Source organism: Salmo trutta, chromosome 10 (assembly GCF_901001165.1).
Source record: "Salmo trutta chromosome 10, fSalTru1.1, whole genome shotgun sequence".
In the NCBI taxonomy this organism is placed as follows: domain Eukaryota; kingdom Metazoa; phylum Chordata; class Actinopteri; order Salmoniformes; family Salmonidae; genus Salmo; species Salmo trutta.
In genome coordinates this window covers 22,573,702-22,598,936 of record NC_042966.1, presented here as the reverse complement: position 1 = coordinate 22,598,936, position 25,235 = coordinate 22,573,702, and the positions used below count along the sequence as shown (strand labels likewise).

The following is a 25,235-nucleotide window of genomic DNA, read 5'->3' as shown; positions in this document are numbered from 1 at the left end:
TTCCATTTCTTGCTCTTTCTCTAGCTGTTGAACCTGTGTGAGGCTGAGGACGCTGCTCTGATGAAACTGCCCTGCTATAAGAGCCTGCCCTCTCTGGTTCCCCTGCGCATCGCTGCCCTTAGTGAGTACATGACAGGAGTCGGAGTACTTACTACACTGAAGGACTACAAATAATTCAGCCATTCAACATGTAGAACAAACACGTATATCACAATCAACTTGCCAAAATGGGGACAACATTCTTTCAAATTCTGCTTTGTTCGTCATATACTATTCTACAGCATCTCAAAACAAATGTGTTAATCCAACATTTTGTATTTTATAAAGCAGTAAATTGACAGTTGTTCTCTGTCTGCATAGATGCCCTGGCAGCTTGTAACTACCTGCCTCAGTCCAGAGAGAAGATCATTGCTGCCCTGTTCAAAGCCCTCAACTCTACCAATTCTGAACTGCAGGAGGCAGGAGAGGCCTGTATGAGGAAGGTTAGTATATTACACACCTCCCAGGTAGCCTAGCGGTTAAGAGCGTTGGGCCAGTAACGGAAAGGTCGCTGGTTCAATTCCCTGAGCCGGCAAGGTGTACAAATCTGCTGTTCTGCTCAACAACTGCTCCTGGGCTGATGATGTGGACGTCGATTTTAAGACAACCCCCCACCTCTCTGATTCAGAGGGTTTGGGTTAAATACGGACAGCCCCCCCCACCTCTCTGATTCAGAGGGTTTGGGTTAAATACGGACAGACCCCCCCACCTCTCTGATTCAGAGGGTTTGGGTTAAATACGGACAGACCCCCCCCACCTCTCTGATTCAGAGGGTTTGGGTTAAATACGGACAGCCCCCCACCTCTCTGATTCAGAGGGTTTGGGTTAAATACGGACAGCCCCCCCACCTCTCTGATTCAGAGGGTTTGGGTTAAATACGGACAGCCCCCCCACCTCTCTGATTCAGAGGGTTTGGGTTAAATACGGACAGACCCCCCCCACCTCTCTGATTCAGAGGGTTTGGGTTAAATACGGACAGACCCCCCCCACCTCTCTGATTCAGAGGGTTTGGGTTAAATACGGACAGACCCCCCACCTCTCTGATTCAGAGGGTTTGGGTTAAATACGGACAGACCCCCCACCTCTCTGATTCAGAGGGTTTGGGTTAAATACGGACAGCCCCCCCACCTCTCTGATTCAGAGGGTTTGGGTTAAATACGGACAGACCCCCCCCCACCTCTCTGATTCAGAGGGTTTGGGTTAAATACGGACAGCCCCCCCACCTCTCTGATTCAGAGGGTTTGGGTTAAATACGGACAGCCCCCCCCACCTCTCTGATTCAGAGGGTTTGGGTTAAATACGGACAGACCCCCCCACCTCTCTGATTCAGAGGGTTTGGGTTAAATACGGACAACATATATTTTGGTTGAAGGCAACTTACCTTCCCTTCTCACTTCTTTTATCCTCATCACCTCATTCATCCCTTTCCTCTTCCTCGTCACCTCATTCATCCCTTTCCTCTTCCTCGTCACCTCATTTGTCCCTTTCCTCTTCCTCGTCACCTCATTCGTCCCTTTCCTCTTCCTCGTCACCTCATTCGTCCCTTTCCTCTTCCTCGTCACCTCATTCGTCCCTTTCCTCTTCCTCGTCACCTCATTCGTCCCTTTCCTCTTCCTCGTCACCTCATTCGTCCCTTTCCTCTTCCTCGTCACCTCATTCGTCCCTTTCCTCTTCCTCGTCACCTCATTCGTCCCTTTCCTCTTCCTCGTCACCTCATTCGTCCCTTTCCTCTTCCTCGTCACCTCATTCGTCCCTTTCCTCTTCCTCGTCACCTCATTCGTCCCTTTCCTCTTCCTCGTCACCTCATTCGTCCCTTTCCTCTTCCTCGTCACCTCATTCGTCCCTTTCCTCTTCCTCGTCACCTCATTCGTCCCTTTCCTCTTCCTCGTCACCTCATTCGTCCCTTTCCTCTTCCTCGTCACCTCATTCGTCCCTTTCCTCTTCCTCGTCACCTCATTCGTCCCTTTCCTATTTCTCTTCCTTGATCCCCTCATTGCACACCTTTTTTCTCCCTCCATCACAAAATCATTGATGAATGTCTTCTACATGTGCCTCTTCCTCAATGCAACACTGACCTCCAGCCTTCCTACCCTCAATCTACCTATCAACACCTTCATCTCTCCCTCCATCCAGCAATCATTTCTCCCTCCATTCTCTCCTGTCATTCTCGCCTCCTCTCATGCTGTCTTCCCTGGCCTAACACTAATGAGCGTGGCCAGGGAGCGGTCGATACAGGATGGAGTGTTTGTTCTGAGCGAAGAGGGGAGAATTAATGTGGCTGCCATGCATCATCCCTGTGTGTGTGTGTGACTGGCCCTGGCCTTATTGTTGCGGCCTTTCTCTCAGGCACTGGATCATCCAGAGCTGTTTTACTGGGCTCTTGGGTTGAGAGAGAGAAATAAAGTTGGTGAGAATAAGCCATGATTCATGCTGACAATGTCCTGAATTGAGAAATGATTATGCTTAAAGGAATGTTTTTTTTTTTTCTTCTCTTTGTTCTGTCTCCCAGTTCCTGGAAGGGGCCACCATCGAGGTGGACCAGATCCACACCCACATGCGCCCTCTGTTGATGATGCTGGGGGACTACCGCAGTCTGACCCTCAACGTGGTCAACCGCCTCACCTCGGTCACACGCCTCTTCCCCAACTCCTTCAATGACAAGTTCTGTGACCAGATGATGGTAAAGAAGGAAGGCTGCTGAGTTTGGACTAAACATTATTTATTAAGTCGCTATTAACGCATCGTGGCGGTAGTCATGCATTTTAATAAATGAATTATTAAATATCTGATTCATCTCTCTCTCAGCAACACCTCAGGAAGTGGATGGAGGTGGTAGTGATAACTCACAAGGGAGGCCAGCGCAGCGATGGCAGTGTGAGTATGAACACATAGGAAGATGACTTAACACACACGCACCCTGACAGCTCCTCAGTGAGGCCTGCTCCAGATGAGAAGTGAGTGGCCATATTACAATCAATGATTAATTAGGCGCCAGCCAGAGCGCAGAGCCAGCAGCCCAGCCACCGTCTCTCCACTCGTTATCTCTGACAGATAACCTTGTAAAGGGGAAGAAGAGGTGTTGCAGGGGGGAGATGCACCGTCCACCGTCAGCCTCCGCAGAAATAGCATCCATTATTTCCTGCTTTTCTTTTCTCTTCCCCTCTCTGCGCTCCTCAAACGTAGTGGTAATGAGATGTAAATTGGCCCTCTGTTCGCCTGCCACTACTTTTCTCTTTGAGGGCTGCCACTGACAATGAGGCAGGGACCACCAGGTCAACCGCACAGGAGAACAGGGAGAGAGGAGATGAGGAGGAAGGGGGGGGGCAGGGAGGGATAAGGGGAAAGAGGGATGACGAGTAGAGTGAGGGGGATGAGGAGGGGTAGAGAGTGGATGGAGGGATAAGGAAGGAAGGAAGCACAACTATACCAGTTTGTTTAATGAATTGTCCTCTTTTTTTCCCCCCCTTGTTCAGTATGAAAATGTTTGAGATTTCTCAGGTCTTTGCCACTGTCTGAATATTTGCACACACACTCATTCCACTCCATGCCATCCTTCATGCCCCCCCCCACACACACTGCTTTGCTGACTCTTTCCATTCTCTCCCATTCCGTTCCGGCACAGCCTGCATTGGAGGGCGTTGAGGTGAGACTGGGTCCAATGTTGCACCCCCATAGTTGAACTGTTGTGGTAGTGCTGGTGGATTGTATTGTCTGTTGTATTTGGTTGCTTAACCTTAACCTAACCTTACCTGGTGCTATACCGTATCAAAATGTTCTGTGACATTTTATACCAACTCAGTTTACCCATCCCATTTCATTTTAACGTCATAGAAGAGTCACTAATAGTAAAGTCATAGAAATCAATCATCATTGAAGTCAGCAAGTTGTAGATGGTACTCTCAACCCCTCTCATCCATATTCCAAAACAACCAATCACCACTCCCCTACTAGTGACATCACCTCCTCATCTCCTTAGAAATGCCCTGTCGGCTAGTTCCAAATTGACCCCTAGCCCCTACTCCCTAGGTACTCGTGGAGCTCTAGCCAATCCTCTCAGATCTCAAAAAGTGTCTAGGGATTAGGCTGGACTAAGGGGTCCATTTGGTATTGGGCTAGTGTATCTCTATAGTTACTATAAAATCAAGATGTCTGTCCAAGACGTTGGTAAAGATTACTTAATACTATTTTCTTTTCTCACCTCCACCTTCCCTCTCTCCCTCTTGTCCTCTCCCTCTCTAGGAGATGAAGATATGTTCGGCCATTATCAACCTGTTCCACCTGATCCCAGCAGCTCCTCAGACTCTGGTCAAACCTCTCCTGGAGGTCGTCATGAAGACCGAGCGGGCCATGCTTATAGAGGTACTAGGCACTTCTCTCGCCTCAATTCTCTCCATCCCTCCACTCCCCTCTCTTTTTCTCTCCCTCTAATCTCCTCATTCTTCCTCTCCATCTACCCCTGAATTATAGTTCCCTCCACTTCCTTTTCAGTCCATTTAAAGAACACTTTTTTTTAGATTGTCAACACATCATTGTGTGTCATGGACATGGTTAACTGATTGCCCCCCCCCCCCCCCCCCCCCCCCCAGGCTGGCAGTCCGTTCAGGGAGCCCTTGATCAAGTTCCTGACGCGTCACCCGTCCCAGACCGTAGAGCTGTTCATGATGGAGGCCACACTCAATGACCCACAGTGGAGCCGCATGTTCATGGTGAGACAAATGCCCTCCTGCCCAAGAGCCTCAGGCACATTACGTCTCACTACCGTGCTTTAACTGTGTCAAGGAATCCCTGTGTGAAACCAATTGCCAAATACAAGTGCCGTTTTGGCTGCTAACATTTTGCTCTAAGTGTTCTCATTAAGCTAGTTTGCTCTATGGATCTCTGTAAGAAATACATTTTATATTTCCCATTCTCTTAATCCCCTCTCCACTGTTGTGCTCCAGAGTTTCCTGAAGCATAAAGAAGCCAAGCCCCTGAGGGACGTGCTAGCCTCCAACCCGAGCCGCTTCGCCCCCCTGCTGGTCCCTGCTGGTACCGCAGCCACCGCTAGACCTGGGTCCCCCTCCACCAACACAGCCAGGCTTGACCTGCAGTTCCAGGCCATCAAGGTGAGTGAGGACGCACACGGATGCACAGCTATGGACACGAGCGCACTCCATTACGCGCGCGCACACACACACACACACATTCCTTACCCCATGACACTTCATGTTAATCTACCGCTGACAGGCTAGTTTCAGCCATATTGCTTACGCCTAGGGCTGTTGTGATCGTATTACCGCCACACCGGCGGTCACCAGTCATGAAGGCAGTCAAATTCCATGTGACTGTTTAGTCTTGGTAATTAAGCTTCTCCAAGCTCTGATGCTGCTGGTCATTAGTAGCCAACCAAACTTGCTAACTGCCTGGTACTCAGCACTCTATTGTCTCTAATCACTCTGACATCAATGCAAATGTCTTTGTAAATCTAATCAAACACTTCATGAGAGCCCATGAGCTCATGTTGCGCAACATTTCAATAGACTATGTAATTGCTTGAGAAAACAGTGATTGCCTCTACTAAAAATAGCACAATCAGCTTTCTATAGGCTAGGCCTACTGTGTTTATTTTTTTAACATTAAGCACATTGCTTATATTTACAAAATGAGTGTAGCCTACCTGGCTGGCATGAAAATAAACCACGGGGAAAGCGTCGTCCATTCGCTATTTAAGTGCATAGATGACATGTGTTTTTTTCCCGCTGCCCCTATTTCAAGACAGGTGCATTATAATGGTCCATTCTAAATCAAAGCAAATTTCACATATTTAGTATATGTAAAGACAATATTAAATCAACAATGTGCTAATATTGTCACCCGTCACACTATCACTTGTGAATGATATATTATCACTTGTTGAATGATGCCCAGCGCAGGCAAGAAACGATGTATACCTTTTTTTTTGCGACTTTCATATCATCGTCGCACACCTCATGTAGGCCCATAGGCCTATATGTTTTAATAAGGTTTGAATCACAACTAAAGTGGCCAAATAACTTCTTTAAATGTAAGCACATTATCCGCTTTACAACAGGGTGTAGAGCCTAACTGGCATGCATAAGCAGCGCGTGAGTTTCAAGTTTGGGTAAGTTAATTTTCACCATAAATGCACTATTTTTTTTAATAATAATAGTGTTGTCATGCTAATGGACATTCACGCTTATAGCCGACTGCTGTGTGCGCATTGCTGCGCTTATAATGTGAATAAATAAACTATTAGGCTATCAACATTTTTAGCTAAATGTTCTGATCTGTTGCTAGTGGTTGTATTAATTAGGGATCTATCGCATCCCACAACTGTCCCAGACTATGTTTGGAATATTTATTTCTCGAATAGAATAGGTCGACCTTTGTACTATGGGGATAGTAGATTGACATAGGCTAGTGCTTTTGCTGTTTGTTAGGCCTACTCATCTTGTTGGCTGACAGTGTGGACTGTTCTTCCAATATCTTCAAAATGCACCTCAGAATTGGATAAGGATGCGCGCAGTTGCGTCCCCGATGTCTGTCTTCACTTGTAGCCTGTGAGAAAGACCAGATCACATGATGGAGAGCCGTGTGAGTGAGATAAGGGCTTTGAAGCGGGCAGGATTTAGGGAGAAGGGCTGTAAAAGGCATGGATTTTTTGGAGGGTGCGTTATGGCCATACAAAGGGGATGCTGCCTGGAAATTCTAGGCATTATCAAGTGCTTGTCAAATTGTGAATGAGAGACTGGTATAGTGTATACAGCCTGTGCAGAAAAACTAATCAGAGCTCATGTCTTTCAAGCTACTTTTTAGAAATCATCATTAGTCTCATCATGCAGCCTTACAATGTAGTAAACATCTAAACATATAGCCTAACCTTTGTAGAACATTCATTAATAACTTATATTAATAACTCTAAATTAAGCATATAGGAATACCTGTTTCTTTGTTAACTGCTCAACACAGAATAGCCGCATGTGCGCACTCGTTTGTAGAAAATATCAAATCGTTTGGAGAAAATATCCTTTAGTATTCTTCATACTATAACATAATGCCATGGAATTCTAAGCAAATCTTGTCTGCTAAATGAACTTGTGTAGCCCACAGCCATATGGCATAGCCAGATCAGGACCTAATATAAGGACAACTCAAGAGTATGCTACTCTGTTCTTCTGAAATAGACTACATTTTCTTATCATGTTTCTTTAGACCTGTCTAAAATAAATAATGGATTTATTGTGAAGTTTAGGCTATATTACATGGTTTTATTAGACTTTTTAAAATGTAGATGTTCTTAAGGTCTGCATCAGTGGCTTGTAGGCTATGTGTGGAAGACAGGAGGTGCTAAATGCTTGTTAATTAACAGTCAATTACTGTGAGACTAGATAATCACCAGCTGACAATTTCATCACAGCCCTACTTACACCTATCAAATGTTTTCCAACAGAGTGAGTTTGTTATACCTTCTCACACCTGAGTCTACTGTTCTCTTTCCCCTCTTTCTCTCCTCAGATTATCAGCATCATAGTGAAGAATGAGGAGGGCTGGTTGGCGGGCCAGCACTCTCTGGTCAGCCAGCTCAGACGGGTCTGGGTCAGCGAGGCCTTCCAGGAACGACACCGCAAAGACAACATGGCCGCCATCAACTGGAAGGAGCCCAAGTTGCTGGCCTACTGCCTGCTCAGCTACTGCAAGTATGTACCTCACACACATGCCATGATAGTGCTGGCCTACTGCCTGCTCAGCTACTGCAAGTATGTACCTCACACACATGCCATGATAGTGCTGGTCTACTGCCTGCTCAGCTACTGAAAATATGTACCTCACACACATGCCATGATAGTGCTGGCTTAATGGCTGCTCAGCTACTGCAAGTATGTACCTCAAACACACGCCATGATAGTGCTGGCCTACTGCCAGCTCAGCTACTGCAAGTATGTACCTCACACACATGCCATGATAGTGCTGGCCTACTGCCTGCTCAGCTACTGCAAGTATGTACCTCACACACACGCCATGATAGTGCTGGCCTACTGCCTGCTCAGCTACTGCAAGTATGTACCTCACACACACACCATGATAGTGCTGGCCTACTGCCTGCTCAGCTACTGCAAATATGCATCAGTTGCACTACCACTGTTGTCAATATTTCTTAACTCAAGAGGCTTGAGAGAAATGCATCCTTGACTGTGCAACCTCGAACTTTCATGTAAATCTTCAGACATTGATGTATGACTTATACAAAAGTCAAAGGATTTGTACTTGTACTCACCCTCTCTCCTTGCACCCCCTCCAGACGAAACTTCAATGAGATCGAGCTGCTGTTCCAGCTGCTGAGGGCGTTTACGGGTCGTTTCCTGTGCAACATGACCTTCCTAAAGGACTACATGGAGGAGGAGATCCCTAAAAACTACAGCATCGCTCACAAACGAGCCCTCTTCTTCCGCTTCGTAGAGTTCAATGACCCACACTTTAACGACGAGCTCAAAGCCAAGGTAACCAACCCATTCTCGCTCTCGCACTCTTTCACACACACACAGAGATGTATATGGGAACACAGCATCCCCTCAAATGCATTCACTCACACCCACAAATATATGGTGAAAGACCATTATATTAAAAGCAAAAAATGTGTAATTAAATGGCAATATTCTTCACAAACTCGTGAGTGTTCCCTGCTGATCTGCAGAGTTTTAATTTCAGCGGTGCAGCGCCAGTTCTACCCCTGATGAATTATGCTGCTCATATAGTCATCCTCTTAATTGTTCTCTAGCGAAGAGCAGATGCTGTCCGTGTGTGTGTGCTAGTGCTTGAGTGTGTGTTCTTGTGCCTGCGTGTGTTTAGAGCTGGGACGATAAACTGAAAATGATCAACACTGACACACCGATGACTTATCGCAGGCATTTTAGTGATATCTTTCATTACAATAAGTAGCCGATACTAGAGAAATGTGAAGTTTGCCTTGAACGAGGTTAGCTAATATGGGTGATTGTTAATGGTACGACTGGTGGCTACAACCATCACATTACTAGAAGTAGTTGAAAGTTTAACTAAAAAGCTGAAGTGCACATTAATGTTATAAACTTATCGTTCAATTTTTCGTTCTCGCATCAATTCAGGCAATTTATCCAATATGGGTGTTTGTCCATATCGCCCATATCTCTACTGTGAATCATTGTCTTAAGCATTTTCCTGAAAACAAGGCTCTATAGGGAGAAAGGGTGTGCTGTGCAATAGCACTAGACAGATGGGGTGTGGATATTTCACCTTAACTGAGAGAGCAGCCAGGACCTCCACACTCACAGGGTGCGTCTCAATTGGCACCCTATTCCCTTTATAGCACACTACTTTTATGGGCCCTGGTCAAAAGTAGTGCACTATATAGGGAATAGGGTGCTATTTGTGATGCTGAAATAGAGGCATATTCTCATATGGTGAAATATTAGGCCCACTGTTGCTAACAAAGGGCTGTTCTTCTAGTAGCCCTCCTCCCCTAGCCTAACATCTGGACCATTTAACATAATGCATATCTCTCACACTCTCTCTGGTTCAGCCACAGGCACTGCCTCTGCTTTCATAGATAATGAGAGAGAGAGAGAGAGAGAGAGAGAGAGAGAGACTAATCATCTAATGGCAATAAAGTAATGTTGGGCGACGTCTGTATGATTGATATCACAGACACTCTAAATGAATGGGAACATATGAGACCAAATAAGAGAGCGTGGTGCTATGCATTTCCTCTCCCTCTATTATCTGTTCCTGTGTGTGTTAATGGCAGCGTCGGAGCATATGCTGCCACATGATGCCTCTATTAAAAGATGTCCTGCCTAGAGGATGATGTATAGGGTGGAGACTAGTTCATTAGGAGATGGTATCTATAAATGCTCCGTTATTCTGCTGCTGACTGCTTAATCATTCCTTTGTCTTTAATGTCTACCATTGATATATGCTCTTATTATTGTGAGGATTTTAAATGATTAAGTTGTACTTTTTATTGATTTATTTTTGATTGAAAGATTTGACTAAGTTGCTCTGGATCAGATTGTCTGCTAAATGACCATTGTAAATGTATATTTTTATGTTTTTTAAACAACGTGGAATTTCATTTAACTGACATTTCCTGTTCTTATCTCCTCTATAGACCTTTAAAAAAGACCACACCCATTAGTGAAGTTAGAGAAGTTCTCTTTAAGTGTGGCTCTGTTATTACAACCTGTCCTAGGTGTTGCAGCACATCCTGAACCCAGCGTTCCTGTACAGCTTTGAGAAGGGGGAGGGGGAGCAGCTTCTGGGACCGCCCAACCCCGAGGGAGACAACTCCGAGAGCATCACCAGCGTCTTCATCACCAAGGTATAAAAACCAACCAACGCCTCGCCCTCAAGACTCTTCATGGATGGCCTATCCTTTCTCTACACCCCGTCCTTCTCTCCTCTTTTCATCCCTTTCTCCTTCATCATTTGTTACATCCATCACTACCTCTTTTTCCTCTTATTCTGATCGTCTTCTCCCTTTCTCCTCTCATCCCTCTCTTCCCTTGCCCATCTTGCCCCCTCTTCCTGCTCTCATCCTATTGCCCTCTCTCCTCTCATCACTCTGTCCATCCATCAGAGCAGTGTGTAATGTCCTGGCCTGCCTGGCAGTACTGTCACCGTGGCAACAGTAAAGGTCACTGTTTTGTTTGTCTTGAACACGATCTAATCATAGTCTCTGACTCACTGTCTGACCAACACCAGACCTAGTATGGATCTGATCGTCTTGTTGGGTTTTAAACTCATTTGCTCTCTCCTCTCTACATGACAAATTATGCATTTTAAGTCTTTGTGGAAAATGCCACTTCCAAAAACAACTTGTCGCTCCCCCCCAAAATCAGATTATATTGTATCAGTTGCTTTGTTTAAAAATACCTATAGAATGTACATCTTCTCCTTGCCCTTCTCTCTGTGGAAAGAAATGTCTTGAAGGACAAGAAATATGTTATACATCCATCTTCTCTCCCTTATAGGTCCTGGATCCAGAAAAGCAGGCAGACCTCCTAGATTCCCTCCGTATCTACCTGCTCCAGTTCTCTACTCTCCTGGTGGAGCACGCCCCCCACCACATCCACGACAACAACAAGTCCCGGAACAGCAAGCTGCGGCGCCTCATGACCTTCGCCTGGCCATGCCTGCTGCCCAAGGCCTGTGTTGACCCTGCCTGCAAGTACAGCGGCCACCTGCTCCTGGCACACATCATCGCCAAGTTCGCCATCCACAAGAAGATCGTACTGCAGGTTACTTTACTTTTTAAAAATATAGTTGGAATTTTCTGTGAAATAGCTTATAATGAATATATTGTGGCAGGTTGTTGCCATCGATTATTGTCGATTATCAGTCTTGTCCACATTGATGTGGAGGGCACTTGACCGGCACCATTCTTGGAGGTTGCAGGCCTGTTTTTAGGCTACATGATCCAATTTACAAAGGATATCCGCTCACTGATTTGTGCCCCCAAAAGTAACGTTTTACATTTGACATGGGTCATATTTCTTCCACTGTGCGTGTATCTAGGTGTTCCACAGCCTGCTGAAGGCCCACACTATGGAGGCCAGGGCTATAGTCCGCCAGGCTATGGCCATCTTGACCCCGGCCGTGCCAGCCCGCATGGAGGACGGACACCAGATGCTGACCCACTGGACACGCAAGATCATCGTGGAGGAGGGACACACCGTCCCTCAACTGGTCCATATACTGCACCTTATCGTCCAGCACTTCAGAGTGCGTAACAAACACTCGCACACACACACATCCTAGCACGCAGGGTGAATTTTTCTGTATAATTCTACTTTATAGAATCTACTAATTCTATGGGTTTCCCCCCCTTGTGCTTCCTACACCCTTCATCATTATGATCCCAGCCAGCTGTTCAGAACTGTAGACTGACGCCTGGTCAAGTTCATTCTAGATTGAACTGTGGCACTTTGACACACTGCTCTCTGACCGAGACCACTCATATCATCATTACCCTGGAGAGATGAGTCTGTTATGATGGACGTGTGCGTAGAGTAGTGTGTGTGCGTCTCCATCTGATGATCTCTGACCGTGTAGATTGCACTCGGACAGAAAGCTCATCTCACTCTCTGTGCAGCGTGTATGCATGTAGACAGGGCTTAGCTGTGCTTTCTGTCTGGGGTTGAGAAGTCACTGTCACCCATCGGAGATAATCACTCCATCTGAACAGCTCTAATCATCTCTGACAATGCTGACAGCACTCCGATAGGAGTGTCATAGAAGCACCCTCTTCAGAGCGTTTGTGTCTGTGTGTCTCTGCACTTGACCCTTTGGGGTTTGAGTGTGTGCTCTGGCTAAGTATAGGCCTAATAAGTGTGTGGGCTTTGTCAGAGTTTAAATTGATGGTATCTAGAGTCTCGAGCATACCTGTGTAGCCTAGATGAACACACACAAGGTATTTCCCCTGTCCCACTGTTTTCTCCCATGTGGTGTCTAACCACGCATCCCTCCCCGTCCCCAGGTGTACTACCCGGTGCGTCACCACCTGGTGCAGCACATGATCAGTGCCATGCAGCGTCTGGGCTTCACCCCCAGTGTGACTATTGAACAGAGGAAGCTGGCTGTGGACCTGGCTGAGGTTGTCATCAAGTGGGAACTACAGAGGATCAAAGACGCACTGGTACGCGTGCAGGCACAATTAATGACATGGATAATTATTTGAGGAAAGAACACGTTAATTATTTCTCCAACTCTTCCTTTTACAACTGTAGAAAGTAGACTTTGATATTTGATTCCTTTTTCCTAGCCGGAGGCGGAGGGGGCCGACCCAGGTGGTAGTGGTGAGGGGACCAGTGCAGGCGGTACTGGGGGGGTGAAGAGAGGTCTCTCTATGGACTCTGCTGCCGGACAGGACGTCAAGAGGTTCCGTACCGCCACTGGAGCTGTCGCCGCGGTAACACCGCCCAGCACAAGTGTATGTATCAGCAGGGAACAGATTATTTTCTCCAGTCACATGATCAGGAAACCCTGATGGGTCTAGGGAACAGCTCCACCATGCCTTCTGATTGGCTAGGTGGAATATGCATGTGTGTTTGACCTCACCCTGTCCCGTGTGTGTGTGTGTGTGTAGGTGTTTGGCCGCAGTACATCTATGCCGGTAACAGAGACTCTCCTCACCAAGCCAGTGGAGAAACAACACACAGACACCGTGGTCAACTTCCTCATCCGCATCGCCTGCCAGGTAACACTTTTGTCATGATCACCTTGCTTACACAGTGCCCTAGGTACCCCGGTCACTGCGTCACAGTCAGCAGGCCTTAGTAGCAGCAGCAGATGTTCACCCCTGGACTTGCAGAGGGACATGTCCTTGGTTCTGGATCTGTGAGCTTTGCCTGAAATAGAACCAGGAGAGAATGTCACCACCTCCTCTGGGCACCATTGTACATAATTGCCATGTGTAGCCGTCTCTGAATGTGCTTCATTTTACTTATATTACAATTGTCTGACACTGAAACAGCTGCTGCTTTTTCTCCATTTTGTTTCACAAGACCCGAGGACCCTTAATTAACCTCTGTCTATTTTCAATGGAGGACGATAATGATTGTTACTTTCCCCAAGAAAAACAAGGTTACTCAAACAGAAGTGGAACTAACAAAGTCACTGATGAACGAACAAACAAACAAAGTGGGGTTTTAGGAGGGGTTCTGAAATACACTCATGGGAGAGTCCACTGAAAGTTGATTAGCAACAACAACCGGGACCTGAAAGACACCCACAATGAGTGTGCACTAAGAGGCAAACAAAGGAAAAACCTACACCAAACTTAAAGACAGGAAGCAAACCAAAAGGAGGAGCAAAACGATGTAGACAGGGAAGATCAGATAAAGGATTGTCTTTCTAGAAATCAAACAAGGGAGAGCCAACTAAAGGTGTTGACCCTCCACATCTCTCTAGACAACTGGAGCACTGGGCCAGCCGCTCTTAATTAGCACCTGGGCCAGCACAGGTCAAACACCTTCCCATTTAACAAGATGGCAACCAGCACAGGTGTAACGTATACTGACTAACAAGGTGACACCAATCCCTCTAACCTCTAAACATAAATGGAACAACCTGTAACAGGATGTTTATGATGTGTCCTCCAGGTCAATGACAGTGCCAATGTGGCGGGGTCTCCAGGTGAGCTCCTGTCCCGTCGCTGTGTCAGCCTGATGAAGACTGCCCTCCGCCCTGACATGTGGCCCAGAGCTGAGCTCAAACTACAGTGGTTTGACAAACTCCTCATGACTGTGGTAAGGCTTCACAGAAATCTCCACTTCTAGCTTTCTAGTTGTTGATTTTGGTTTCACATTTGAGGTTTTACTTCTCTTCCGGTCAAAATTGCTTTATCATGCCTCCCAGAAATGATTTGTAATACTCACATCATACTTGCATTAGCTCAAATCCACCATGTGGAGCTGTGTTTTCAATGAGTGAGTAACTGAAGTGTGTTCTTGCCAAGTTTCCTCCTGGGATTTGGCCTTAAGGCCGTTGTTTTCCTCAGCTCCTAAGTTTGTCTTCCTATTTTAATTCCTTTGTCCCTTATCACTTCCCTGTCATTATTTAGTCATTATTTGAAGCAGCAGCCTCACTCAGTGTAGGAGAGATAACTAAAGTAAATCCACCCGGACTGACTTGACTGTGTCCCGTCCTCCACTCCTCCTCCCTATTCATAAGCTTCCTAAGACAAGGTTATCTGAGGGCAACCCCAAATGTCTGACAAAGATTGTTTTTCTCTCTGTGGGTCACTGCAACCCCCCTCAAACCGAGCCCCAACCTTACCTGGGGGGTGGGACTGAACAGTACATGTCCAGCAGTCTTATCCAGACCAATGAACAATGCTGTAAATCAGATTGCCTTTTCTCATCTCATTGTACTGCCATGTCAGTCATTAAAGGGAGAGGACACACACACACACACACACACACACACACACACACACCTCTATCTGAAACACACCAGAGACTAGGCCTTATTCTGTTCCTGCAGCGCTGAATCAATACCGTTTAACTTAAACCAGAGCCTTATCAACCGAGTCACCTTGTTCATTATTACACATTAGACCAAATGGTCTGCTCCAAATCATCTTTCTATCTCTCCTCCCTCTCTACTAGATAGAGTGAAATTGACAGCACTCCAAAAGGATTGACGTATTACCCTGCACTCACATTCTATTTCTCTCCACCTCTCCCTCTCTTCCCTCCTCCAGGAGCAGCCAGCCCAGGCTAACTTCTCTAACATCTGTACTGGCCTGGAGATCCTGTGCTTCCTGCTGACGGTACTCCAGTCCCCAGCCATCCTAACCCACTTCAAGCCCCTCCAGAGGGGCATTGCTGCCTGCATGACCTGCGGCAACACCAAAGTCCTGCGGGCCGTCCACTCTCTGCTATCCAGACTGATGAGCGTATTCCCCACCGAGCCCAGTGAGTCCCAGCTGTGTTAGTAGATCCCAGACTGGTGTCTGCTGTGACATACCTTTAGGACTTTTCCTGTGACCCCGTTGACCCAAAAAGAAACTGCTTTTTGAGTCGATAAGCCAAACTTCATTCTACTATAATCAAATATGTTGCCTTTTTCTGTTCCTCTCCCAGGCACGTCAACTGTGGCGTCTAAGTATGAAGAGTTGGAGTGTCTGTATGCAGCGGTGGGGAAAGTAATCTACGAGGGCCTCACCAACTATGAGAAGGCCACCAGCAGTGCTAACCCAACACAGCTGTTTGGTAAGACACCTACCAGAACCAAGACACTTTTACTTTCTCTGTCGGTCTCTTATTCTCCCTTGCACTCATTCACTCAATCATTCATGCTCTCGCTCTCTCAGGCACGCCTGCACACACCATCTCTCTATCCAGTAATTAGAGGAGCAGGTGTGTCGTTTAAATCTAAAGCAGTGGTCTATGCTGGGTGGGTTAACAGCTCGTTTGGTTAAATGAACGGTGCAGCACAGGTCAGTCAGTCTGTGGAGGTAAAGCCCGATTTTTGTCTTTCACTACTTCTAATATCAGGTTTAAACCAGATGTCAGAAGTTTTTCTGAAAAGCTTATTTTTCATGCATGAGAATAAAGTCTCAATTTACATGGAGGTGGCATTATTTATTTAAGTGGCACAAAGTGAGATGGCTATTGGAGAACACTCTAAAGGTAACGCTATTTGATACCGTTTCCCGAAATGGCAAAAGTGGTCAATAACTGCTTTCATACCCTGTCCTCTCCTTGAGGGGTTGTGTTACACACACACACACACACACACACTGCTGGTATGATGCATGTCTCGCCGACGGTGACATTGTAACATTCGTCTCCCCTCTACAGGAGATGCTTTTTCTGTAATTTGGTTCGATTTCCTCCAAAAACGTCTTTAGTGTGTGTGTGTGTGTGTGTGGGAGACAGTGGCATTGTCTCAGATGTATTTTTCTCTCTCTCCCAGGTACGTTGATGATTCTGAAGTCGGCTTGTAGTTACAACTCCAGCTACATTGACAGGCTCATCTCTGTGTTCATGCGCTCGCTGCAAAAGATGGTCCGAGAACACCTCAGTCCCCAGCAGGCCACCCCCGGGCCCACCGAGGCCAGCACAGGTTGGGACTACACACAGACTCACACGCATTCAGAGACACTAACACACAGGGCTCCAGACTAACTTTCCCCCTGGTTTCACTGGAGCTACTTACTTTTTCAGTTGGTGGCACCAGCCCATCATTTGGTCGCACCTAAATTTTGCCGCAGTGTCACGCAATACATTTTTCCCCCGTAATCCTCTCATAAATTATTCACGGTGCTAAAAATGTTTTCATCTAACATGTCCAACTTAAAGCAGTGGTTGTCATGTATTTTTTGTTGACAGTTAGGCTATTGTTGCTATACACTGAGTGTACAAAACATTAGGAACACTTGCTCTTTCCATGAGACTATCCAGGTGAAAGCTATGATACCTTATTGGTGTCTCTTGTTAAATCCGCTTAAATCAATGTAGATAAAGGGGAGGAGGAAGGTTAAAGAAGGATTTTTAAGGCTTGAGACATGGATTGTGTATGTGTGCCATTGAGGATGAATGGGCAAGACAAAATGTTTAAGTGCCTTTGAACGGAGTATGGTAGTAGGTGCCATGCGCACCGGTTTGAAAACCAAGCAGCGTTGCAGATTGACTTATCATGCTCAGCAGTTTCCTGTGTGTGTCACTAATGGTCCACCACCCAAAGAACATCCAGCCAACTTGACACAACTGTGGGAAGCATTGGAGTCAACATGGGCCAGCATCCCTGTGGAATGCTTTTCAGACACCTTGTAGAGTCCATGCCCCGATGAATTGAGGCTGTTCTGAGAGGAAAAGGGGTTGTGCAACTCAATATTAGGAAGGTGTTGCTAATGTTTTGTACACTTAGTTTATTTTACCGTCAAAATAGAAGTGAATTATTTTTTTATTTTGTTCAATAGATTCATTTGCCTACATCTTTTTAGTCCACTAATATCAAATGCAGTAGGCCAACTGATTTTAAATTATTATTTTTTACATTTAATTTATTTATATTTGGATTTATTAATACTAAACACCAGAAAATCCACTCCAAATGGTTTTAATTTTGAAAGTGTGTTTTACAGGATTCCCACACATAGTAGAGACACGGTGCCTTCAGAAAGTATTCACACCCCTTGACTTTTTCCACATTTTGTTAAAATGAAGAAGAAAAAAATATTAACATTTATTTGTCTTTTTTTTTTGCCAGTGATCTCCACAAAGTACTCCAATGTAAAAGTTGAAGAAAAATTATAACATTTGTAAAGAAAAACATGGCTAAAAAACACTAATATATCCTTGATTAAATATGTATTCAACCCCCTGAGTCAATAAATGTTAGAATCATCTTTGGTACCGAATACAGTTGAGTCTTTCTGGGTAAGTCTCGTAGAGCTTTGCACACCTGAATTGTACAATATTTGCACATTATTATTTTTTTAATTCTTCAAGCTCTGTCAAGTTGGTTGATCATTGCAAGACAGCCATTTTCAAGTCTTGTCATAGATTTTCAAGTTGATTTAAGTCAAAACTGTAACTAGCCCACTCAGGAACATTCAATATCGTCTTGGTAAGCAACTCCAGTGTATGTTTGGCATTGTGTTTTAGGTTATTGTCCTGCTGAAAGGTGATTTATCTCCCAGTGTCTGTTGGAAAGCTTGAGAATATGAATTGAGAATATGAAGTGGTACTCAGTGACGTGTTGTTGGATTTGTCCCAAACATAAGGCTTTGTATTCAGGACATAAACTTAATTTCTTTGCCACTTTTTTTTTTTGCAGTTTTACTTGAGTGCCTTATTGCAAACCGGATGCAAAATATTAGTGTTCTGTACATGCTTCCTCCTTCACTCTGTCAATTAGGTTACTATTGTGGAGTAACTAAAACGTTGTTGATCCATCCTCCGTTTTCTCATTTCATAGCCATTAAACTCTGTAACTGTTTTAAAGTCATCATTGGCCTCATGGTGAAATCCCTGAGCGGTTTCCTTCCTCTCCGGCAACTGAGTTAAGGACACGTGTCTTTGTAGTGACTGGGTGTATGAATACACCATCCAAAGTGTAATTAATAACATCACCATGCTCAAAGGGATATTCAATATCTGCTTTTTTATTTTTACTCTTTTACCAGTAGGTGCCCTTCTTTGCGAGACATTGGTAAACCTCCCTGGTCTTTGGTTGAATCTGTGTTTGAATGTCACTGCTCAACCGAGGGACCTTACAGATAATTGAATGTGTGGGGTACAGAGATGAGGAAGTAATTCAAAAACATGTTAAATGCTATTGCACATAGTGAGTCCATGCAACTTATTATGTGACTTGTTAAGCACATTTTTTTCTCCTGAACTTATTTAGGCTTGCCATGACAAAGGGGTTGAATACTTATTGACTGAGGACCTTTCCGCTTTTCACCATAATTCCACTTTGACATTACGGGGTATTGTGTGTAGGCCAGTGATAATCTCAATTTAATCCATTTTAAATTCACTCCAACTAGGAGTTGGAACCAAAATTATTTTCCAATTTCGTTCTGAACGGAAGCATTTTTTTCCCCCGTTCCGAACAGCAAAACAAACTTAGGAACCGGTAAAATGTTTTATAAAAAAAATGTTTTGTTCCTTTTTAAACCTCTTACATTACTTCACCAATGGATAGAGCAGCTTGCTAAGGAGTGGGCAAGCTATGTACATGCATTGGATGGACAAGTCTAGTGTAGGGTTGGCCATACGACTGAAATTTTGCGGGTGAGGTGAACGCTGGGCATCTTGCTATGACATGCATTATCTGAGTTAGGCCCATAGAGTTATACCAACAGAGGAGTTGCTTTAATGGAGGAACTTTTAATGTTTTTAAACTTCAAGAGTTTGTTTAGAGTTTGACCAGAGCTAGCCCTTGACCATGACTCTGTTACATTACACATAATGCTGCCTAAGTTTAGGAGCTAGATTTGAAATATGAACTTGTCTTGAGTTTTTTGTACTTTTTGTACTTTTTGTACAACGTGGAAAAAGTCAAGGGGTGTGAATACTTTCTGAAGGCACTTTATATGTGATCTATACAAATGTAAGCAGGTTAGAAATGATGTTTTAGCCAAATCTATATGTTTTGACTTCTTGCGGTCAACTTTCAGTCTACAAAGTATCTGTAAATATATTCCGGTCCTCAGACCATCCTCTCAGAAAGTCGTCCCACGGCTGAATCTAGTTGTTGATCCCTGCTGTCGGCTAATTCATTTGGGACTAATTCACCTCTTAAGGAAGTGGAAATTAAAAAAAACATTTGCTAGATAAATATACATTTACTAAATAAATATACTATGGTTGCTAGTTAGCCATGTAATTGATTTAATATAACAGTAAATTAATTGTCCCAACAACAAAACGAAGCCACCCGAGTGACTTATATAGGCCTACCGGTATGCACTGACTCACAAAACACTGCGGTATGCACTCGCGCGTGCGCTCTGTATCTTAAAGCTGTAAAGAAACTTTCTTTTTAAAACGGTGCCAATCACTCAATATTGAGAAATAAATGTTATACCTACAGCAAGCTGGGATCCTCTATCCAACAAACATTGTGCTTTCAAAACAATTTCACAGTTTGAAATGTTGCGCAATCAGAACACATTTTTCTCTCCCTCTAGAGCGCACAGGAGGGAGAGGGAGTGAGAGTGGCTCGCTCATCACAGCAGCCGCCAGCGAAACAGGTACAGGGGCAGATCAGACACGTTCATTTTAGGAATCAGGATAACTCTGTTTGACCAAATCATGGTTTTGAAAAATAGGGAGTTGAATGAGATGCGACCATTTCAACATTTAACTCGCACAGCCAAGTCAAAGGGACTTAAAATGCGACTAAATGGTTGCACTCTGGAGCCTTAACACACACACACCTTTTACCACATACTCAGGCCCACCAGTCCCAGGTCTCCCAATAGATGTGTTACCCAGCGCCAGCAGCCCAGGTGGGATGGCATCAGGTTACTTCTTACACGGCCTGGTTCTCTGCTCCATTTCCTCCAGTCATCAGCCATTATTGTTCTCCCAGTTCTATAATACAGTCTTCCTTAGTTAGCCTTCATCAAACGGGTGACATTTCAGCTGGCTGACCTTAGCACCCCCTAGAAACAGTTTGATTTCCTTATGTGTGACACTGAGATGAGAGGGTGTAGCAGTCAAATCACAATGTGTGTGTGTGTTCCGGACACCTCCAGAAACCCCTCAGGACCCAGAGCTCAGATATCCCCCTATCTCGGGTCTGTTTGGCCCATACAGAAGCCCCTCTATCAGTGTGAATGGCTGGAAGGTCTGGCACATCCACTGGGCTGATAGAGGTCTCACTGGGGATCTACCACGGCTCTGATTCCCCTCCTGGGTTGTAGATGCAGTGAGATGCCTCTGGCTGAGACAAACAGTCTTTTTACCTTGCACAGTTTCTCCAAAGGTTAGATGGTCCTCCTGTTTAGTGTTTTCTGCAAGTTCAGTCTTGCGGTGTTCGAGTGGCCACTGGGTGCTGCTGCAGTGAAACTGCATTTACTGTTGGTCATAGCCAATGAGCCCAAGCCAAGCACCTCTATCCCTGCTCTTCCTAAGACCGGTAATGATAGTGAGATGCTATCAGGCTTTTTAAATGGATCTCTAATGACCTATATGTTCACTGTCAAAGAACCCAAACACACTCTTTTACACTTTGTAGTGAATGCAGTTAAGTGAATTGACATTCTATGTCATGACCTCTAACTTCTCCCTACAGTGACTAGCGAGCTAGTGATGCTGTCTCAGGACCTGGTGAAGACGCGTCTGTCCGTCATGACCTCTAACCTCTAACCTCTCCCCACAGTAACTAGCGAACTAGTGATGCTGTCTCTGGACCTGGTGAAGAGTCGTCTGTCCGTCATGTCCATTGAGATGAGGAAGAACTTCATCCAAGTCATCCTCACGTCGCTCATCGAGAAGTCGCCTGACGCCAAGATCCTCCGCGCCATCGTCAAGATCGTGGAGGAGTGGGTTAAGAACAATTCCCCCATGGCAGCAAACCAGGTGAGAGGACCATTTTTCATCACATTTCCCTGTTGGCCGTTTAGCAAACACTGAAAACCCAGGACATGCATTGTTAATGATCTGTGTAAGAACAACTAGCCAGCAAAGCAATCTTGGAACCAGGAAACACAAATCTACACAGGTGTCTTTGCTCTGAGTCCAGCAGAGACAATGAGGTGGTAGCGAGGACCAAAGGTGCTACACACTCCCCCCTTCAGATGCACTAAAGATAAATGAACTGAATCAATCTGCTCTCTCCTCCATATCTCTCTCGCTCCCTCCATCCCTCTCTCCATCCACAGATGCCCAATCTTCGTGAGAAGTCCATTCTGCTGGTGAAGATGATGACCTATATTGAGAAGCGTTTCCCTGATGACCTTGAGTTAAACGCCCAATTTCTGGACCTCGTTAATTACGTTTACAGGTAATTACCCCCATTAATCACCTGGATGAGTATGCACGGCAAACATACTCGCGGCGCTACGCTATTTCACCCATCAATTGGGGGGCATGGGCGTAGAGAGAAAGGCGGGAGGGAGTCGGGTGCAGAGAGAGGAGTATGCCAGGTCATTGCCACAAACCATTCATCCATTGAGCAGAAGGGATTGGAGTGGGGTGGAGAGAGCGCGGGAGTATGCCACCACACCACTCCATCTATAGAGAGAGAAAGGCAAAGACAGAGGTTGGGGATAGGGTAGACAGAATGATGGGGGTTGGGTTTGAGGGTCTTCCAGTGACAGGACACATGGTGTGAGGGAGAGATGGGAGGGTGGCAGAGGGGTGAGGCAGCCAAGCGAAAGATGACTGACTCCTCAGCCCACTGCTATTCATCCTGGCTGGCCCTCTAACCACAAATACCACTCATCCGTTCCTCTCCTCCAGTCCTCAAGACTGTCCCATCCCTTTTCCCATTCTGCCTGTCCACAGACGATCTGCTCTGTAAGTCACGTAACTTTGAACAAGCTGTAAAACTATGATTGACGCATCACCGTCCACATAGCATCTGCTCCACGACGACGTCTTTGAATAAGTAGATGGTTTAGTAGCTTCAGTATAATACACTCAACTGCTGAGACATTACTCTTCCTCTTTTAAATACTCTAGAGGCCCATTCACCAGGGCTGTGGAATGATCTAGAAATGATTGTATAGCTTATTACACAGCATTTAATGTGGGATGTTAACCCTTTTACTATTCCGCTAGGATTATCATTAAAGATAAGGTGCTCCGTTTTTTTAAACATTAAGTTTAAGTAACTGTCTGCATCCTACACTGTTTCACTACAATGACCTTCATTGCTTCTTCACTCATTGCCATGATGCTTTTAGCTCCTTTTGTATCTTAATTGTTATGAAGGAGCTTGCTCTGAAATGCATTAGCGTGAACAACTGTATAAGATAAATAAATTGCACTCGTAAACCATTTTCAATTAGATATAAAGAATGGTTACATAGATGCATTTCAACCCTCTTTGTCCAATCAGGGACGAGAGTCTCTCAGGAAGTGACATCACGTCGAAGTTGGAGCCGGCCTTTCTGTCGGGGCTGCGTTGCGCCCAGCCTCTGATCAGGGCTAAGTTCTTTGAGGTGTTTGACCTCTCCATGAAGAGACGTGTCTACGAGAGGCTACTCTACATCTGCTGCTCTCAGAACTGGGAGGCCATGAGCAGCCACTTCTGGATCAAACAATGCATAGAGGTAAGGACATGTACTGGGACGAGGGGTCGAGTCATGACTGTTTTGATGTCAGTTGAGACATTTGAGAGCTTGGGACTATAAGGTTAACTGCACTTTTGTCAATGTAGTTAACAGCCTTGTTCTCTGTTTTCAGTGTACTCTAAATACCCCCAATTCATGTTAAGTTCAAAAGAACACAAGATAAAAATGTTAACCAATGAGGGTTCGGCTCTCCATGTTTCTGAATACTCCAGTTAGGACTAAGCTTTGAAATCTAACTATGTCCTGATTTAGCACAAATAATTATTGTATACAGTGGTATGTGATGTAGCTTGTCCATAATGTCTGTACAGACTGCCTTTTTTGTGAAGTGTCTCCATAATGCTTCAGACCCCCTAGAAAGTGTTAACCTGAATTTCTGTGATCTTTTTTTCTGTGTCTCTCTCTCTGTTAGCTGCTGCTGGCGGTGTGTGAGCGTAACAGCATCATCGGGACCAGCTGCCAGGGCTCCATGCTCCCATCCATCACCAACGTCATCAATCTGGCCGACAGCCACGACCGTGCCGCCTTCGCCATGGCAACCCACATCAAGCAAGAGCCCAGAGAGAGGGAGAACAGCGAGACCAAGGAGGAGGTGAGGATGCTGCGCAACAGGAATCCGAGGGTCACACGGACACACACACTAAGAGACGTGTTGACACACACAGCCCCATTATCCCATCGTGTGTTTGTTATTGGGGAGGAATAACATCTAGTTCTCCCTCTGTTGACCTGTATTTCCTGCTGCAGCAAACTGTTTCCCCCCCAGATTTGATGCCGTATTCATAGCAGTATTTATATAACAGTCAATATTTTCTGTTTACCTTTCCTCCCCCATCTCATTATGATCATCTCTCCAAGGGGAAAGACTAAGTGCTTTTGCATATATTACAACAAATGACTAAATGTATCCCCCATCTCTTCTGTTCTTCCTTTCCTCAATCATCTTCTACTCTCTCCCCCTGTCCTTTCCTCTCCCTCCCCCCTCTCTCTCCTCCAGGATGTGGAGATCGACATAGAGCTAGCCCCAGGGGACCAGACAGCCATCCCCAAGAACAAGGAGCAGGCAGAGAAAGACACAGGCAACCAGCTGCACATGCTCACCAACCGCCACGACAAGTTCCTCGATTCCCTTAGAGAGGTCAAGGTGAGTTATGACACAAACCCTTGCCCTGTTAGTTCAAATCAACCCTCCCCGCCCTCACTGTCAAGTTCAACGCTTTTAGCAAAAAAGACTTTGGCTTTGAGCACACATTCTACATTTGATAGATTATATGGATGAACCTTAAGGAACCAGATTTGGAAGGTGCTAAGTTGACCCCTGAACCTTTATCTTGTAGGTTGTTCCACAGGAAAGTAGCCACAAAATCCTTTGGAATTTCCTGCACAACCTTTAATTTTGGGATTTTTGTTGAATGATTCTTGTAGGGCTGTTTTGTAAGAGCGAGATGTTAACCCCGTATTGTCATTTTGTCTGATGCTGACCTGTTTTGTCATTGTGTCTGTGTCAGACGGGGGCGCTGCTGAACGCCCTGGTCCAGCTGTGTCACATCTCCACCCCCTTGGCTGAGAAGACCTGGGTACAGCTGTTCCCTCGACTGTGGAAGATCCTCTCTGACCGTCAGCAACACGTAAGTACTGCCAGGTCAATGTGCATTAACATGTCCTGTACTTCCAGGTCATAAGGTTGGCACTAGATGGCCAGGCTACAATGGACGGTAAATTAAATGTGCTCACAACTGGATTGGGGCCTGTTCAAAAGGGGGCAACATTCTGCAACGTTTAGGTGGATGAAATCATGTCCGCTCCATAGAAATAGATGCACTATTGTAATAGTAATTATTTTCCAATGTCTATTCATGGTGTTTCTATCTGCAACGTTGATATGAGCTATTTATACCTT

At 45.3% G+C, this 25,235-nt stretch overlaps 1 protein-coding gene across 5 annotated transcripts in view; it reads left to right on the top strand.

Annotated features, from left to right (window-relative positions):
• Positions 1-25,235, top strand: part of trrap (transformation/transcription domain-associated protein) — an 81,132-nt gene that overhangs the window by 17,099 nt on the left and 38,798 nt on the right. For 2 of the 5 annotated variants that reach the window (XM_029764947.1, XM_029764948.1), the window contains 27 exons: positions 25-121; positions 361-482; positions 2,549-2,719; positions 2,845-2,913; positions 3,662-3,682; positions 4,279-4,398; positions 4,626-4,745; positions 4,980-5,144; positions 7,555-7,736; positions 8,339-8,537; positions 10,265-10,393; positions 11,046-11,312; positions 11,590-11,796; positions 12,551-12,709; positions 12,836-13,003; positions 13,160-13,270; positions 14,175-14,321; positions 15,278-15,491; positions 15,660-15,788; positions 16,495-16,644; positions 20,222-20,284; positions 21,418-21,617; positions 21,920-22,041; positions 23,101-23,314; positions 23,748-23,927; positions 24,333-24,479; positions 24,844-24,963. In XM_029764947.1, coding sequence (XP_029620807.1) covers positions 25-121; positions 361-482; positions 2,549-2,719; positions 2,845-2,913; positions 3,662-3,682; positions 4,279-4,398; positions 4,626-4,745; positions 4,980-5,144; positions 7,555-7,736; positions 8,339-8,537; positions 10,265-10,393; positions 11,046-11,312; positions 11,590-11,796; positions 12,551-12,709; positions 12,836-13,003; positions 13,160-13,270; positions 14,175-14,321; positions 15,278-15,491; positions 15,660-15,788; positions 16,495-16,644; positions 20,222-20,284; positions 21,418-21,617; positions 21,920-22,041; positions 23,101-23,314; positions 23,748-23,927; positions 24,333-24,479; positions 24,844-24,963 — 3,993 coding nt within the window. The remainder of the gene's footprint in view (positions 1-24; positions 122-360; positions 483-2,548; positions 2,720-2,844; positions 2,914-3,661; positions 3,683-4,278; positions 4,399-4,625; positions 4,746-4,979; positions 5,145-7,554; positions 7,737-8,338; positions 8,538-10,264; positions 10,394-11,045; positions 11,313-11,589; positions 11,797-12,550; positions 12,710-12,835; positions 13,004-13,159; positions 13,271-14,174; positions 14,322-15,277; positions 15,492-15,659; positions 15,789-16,494; positions 16,645-20,221; positions 20,285-21,417; positions 21,618-21,919; positions 22,042-23,100; positions 23,315-23,747; positions 23,928-24,332; positions 24,480-24,843; positions 24,964-25,235) is intronic. The other 3 variants (XM_029764949.1, XM_029764950.1, XM_029764951.1) reach the window with 3 other exon arrangements.